This window comes from Trachymyrmex cornetzi, unplaced genomic scaffold (assembly GCF_001594075.2).
Source record: "Trachymyrmex cornetzi isolate Tcor2-1 unplaced genomic scaffold, Tcor1.1 scaffold958, whole genome shotgun sequence".
Lineage (NCBI taxonomy): Eukaryota > Metazoa > Arthropoda > Insecta > Hymenoptera > Formicidae > Trachymyrmex > Trachymyrmex cornetzi.
The window spans coordinates 106,121-109,023 of record NW_017300309.1 but is presented as its reverse complement, the minus strand read 5'-3'; the positions used below and the strand labels follow the sequence as shown (position 1 = coordinate 109,023).

At 27.9% G+C, this 2,903-nt stretch overlaps 1 protein-coding gene across 1 annotated transcript in view; it reads left to right on the top strand.

The window, feature by feature from the left end:
* LOC108769833 (protein RER1) overlaps positions 1 to 1,132 on the top strand; it is a 2,448-nt gene extending 1,316 nt beyond the window's left edge. Inside the window, exons 4-5 of the mRNA XM_018521042.1 lie at positions 272 to 489; positions 871 to 1,132. Of these exons, the coding sequence (XP_018376544.1) occupies positions 272 to 489; positions 871 to 963 (311 nt within the window). The 3' untranslated portion in view covers positions 964 to 1,132. The remainder of the gene's footprint in view (positions 1 to 271; positions 490 to 870) is intronic.
* The last annotated feature ends 1,771 nt before the right edge of the window (positions 1,133 to 2,903 follow it).

Sequence of the window (2,903 nt, the reverse complement as noted above, 5' to 3'; positions counted from 1 at the left end):
CTTATTGCTGAGGATGACTCCAAAGAGAGTCGAAACGTCCAAATACAGAAGACTTTAAGCTAACATCTGAGTATGGTTTTCACCTATCTTTGCGCCGTTCAACGTTGCTTGACTCTCATTAGCCTAATTTAGTCATACTTTTAATTTGTTGAATTTGAGAGTCCGAATACAATTATTAATTATTAAAGATAAGAGATTTTATACTGTCTCTCTCTCTTATTTAACATGGGATATACTCTTTTTTTTTCTTTAACATGAAATAAAATTACAGATGGAGAAGGTCCTGAGTTACCTACAAGATCAAATGAGGAATTCAGGCCGTTCATTAGAAGATTACCTGAATTTAAATTCTGGTATTCAGTAACAAAATCTACAGTTGTTGCCATGATATGCACTCTATTTGATTGCTTTAACATACCAGTATTCTGGCCGATACTTGTTATGTATTTCATAACATTATTCTGTATCACAATGAAGCGGCAAATAAAGGTAAGGAATCGATGGTAAATTTGTATAGCTTTCATTTTTATTATTTACTTTTTATTTTACTCATATTTTTTATATATTCTATAATAGTCACGCTTAAAGTTACATGGAAAAAGTTAAATACAGTATCCTATTGAAAATGAGAAAAAAAACAAAAGATTTTTATAAAATCTAAATTTAAATCCGAGAAGTCTTCTGCAGGAATTAAACATTAAATTGAACGCATTCTGTAAATAAACGTTTTTCGCGAAATAATTTCGGGAAAATTGGTATGAATGATCGATAAAGTCTTCTATTCAAGTTGAAAGCTTATTTAACCTTTAATTTATTTTTTACTGCAGATTTAATTTAAATTTATGTAATTTTTTTTTGTTCTATTTGCAGCATATGATCAAGTACAGATACCTGCCTTTCACTCATGGCAAACCAAAATATCAGAACCATGAAGACACCTCACGGTTGATATCATCAAAGTGAATAAAAGTAAAGATAATATTGTGCCTGTACAGGGGGGGGAAGGGGCATAAGCGAATTACGTAGATTTTAATTTTCCCAGTACAGGGCGAGGGATACTAGCAAGAAAACAAAGAGAAATCGAAAAAACATTTTTTTTAATGCCATTAGAAGGAACAGATATTGCCTTGTACAAGAAAAAATTGAGTCCTTGCAAGGACTTGTAACTCTAAATTATACATATAGTATATATGATATATATATATAATCTGGATTATCTTAATATATTTGTATCATAAAACTTGTACAAAATATTGTTAGCTCTTATTTCATTAAAAGAAGTAAGAAAAAAAAAACAATATGGTCACATCGATAAATGCAGTTGTCAATGTAGTAGATGAATGTAAGTTTATACATAAAGATTTGTTAATAGTTAATGGGTGCTTTCCAATTAATTTGTTTCCTAATATGTTTCTCCATATTTCAAGTCGATTAATTTTGCTTACGATTAGATAGTAAACTAAAAGATGTACAGAAAGCAAAGAAATATAAACCAAATTCTATTTGTTAAATTATGTCATGAAAATATTGTATCTCGAGAGTGTATTTATATGTACGCAAATATATCTGAAATGTAACTGAAATCGTAAACCAATTCATTTTATATTAACAAATTATGCTGTTGTTACAAATTAAACGAAAACGAATTAATTTCGCGTATTTCTGAGCTATTTGGAATATAATACACATCAATGTCTACATACGACACATGTTTTTCGTTTATTATAATGAAGTTAGTTAACTTTCGAACTATATAACTTAAATCGAAATATAAGTATCATCAAAAGTCGTATAAATGGAAAGTACCCAATTAAATTTGTTAATCATTCTAGAGGATATCGTTTCCTGGCGCGTACATTCCATGCAATTTAGTTGTATTTTTAAGGAGCTTTTTTTTAGTTTTGGATATCCATAATTTTTTTTAGTCCAAAACTAGAACGCAGAATATTTTCTTTAGATTTCTATTAACTTTTTCCTTCTAATATCTCAGTATAGCAAGAATCGTGAAATGCAGAATGCAAGTCCAATCCTTTCTTTATACAAAAATCGACTAATTTCAATTTTTTTTAAAAGTTTGCTACCGCTATATGAAATAATTTTCAATTATTATTATCAGTTACATTTTTTAGTATGTAGATATACTTCGGTAAACGAAAATTTATTTTAAAAATTTATCTTGATGTTGATATTACCAGAAATAGAAATCTTATACATATTGTCTTTTATATTACTGTTAATATAGAATCAAATTAATCTTTTAAAATAATAATTTAAATCATTTAAAAAGATCATCTTAGCAGTATTGGATATTTAACAAAGAATTTATAGTATTGAATGTGTATGAGAGATTACAGATTTTATATTAAACTTTTGATATTACGATTATATTGATGCGTATAACAGTAAATATAAGTGCATTTTATATTGAAATTATATACACAAAATTAGATTAACAGCTTTGATATCATTGAACTTAAGTTACTGATATTTTAATATAATTGTAAGAAAATTATTAATGTAAAAGGAATTAATGCATCTTACTGTTGTAATATTTTACTTGTTGGATCAGTGTTATTTTGCATTTTGCAATTTTAGAATCTTCTCTTTCTTATATAATTTGCGGTAGCGTTATATAGACTGTGTTTCAAATTTACTGCCAGCGCTGAAAATTTATAGTTTATGTTATGTGCATTATAGCTTTTTTCAGTATTCACAATCAATTACAGAACACAGCCATAAAGAAGCATGCATATTTTTTTTCTTTCAAATTTTTTCTTTTACATTCATATACCGCATTAGTACACATCAGATATTTATATAGATAGATAGATAGAGTGAGAGAGAGAGAGAGGGGAGGGGTGGGATGAGGGTGGCAGGTGGGGGAGAGACAATGACGAAGAGAG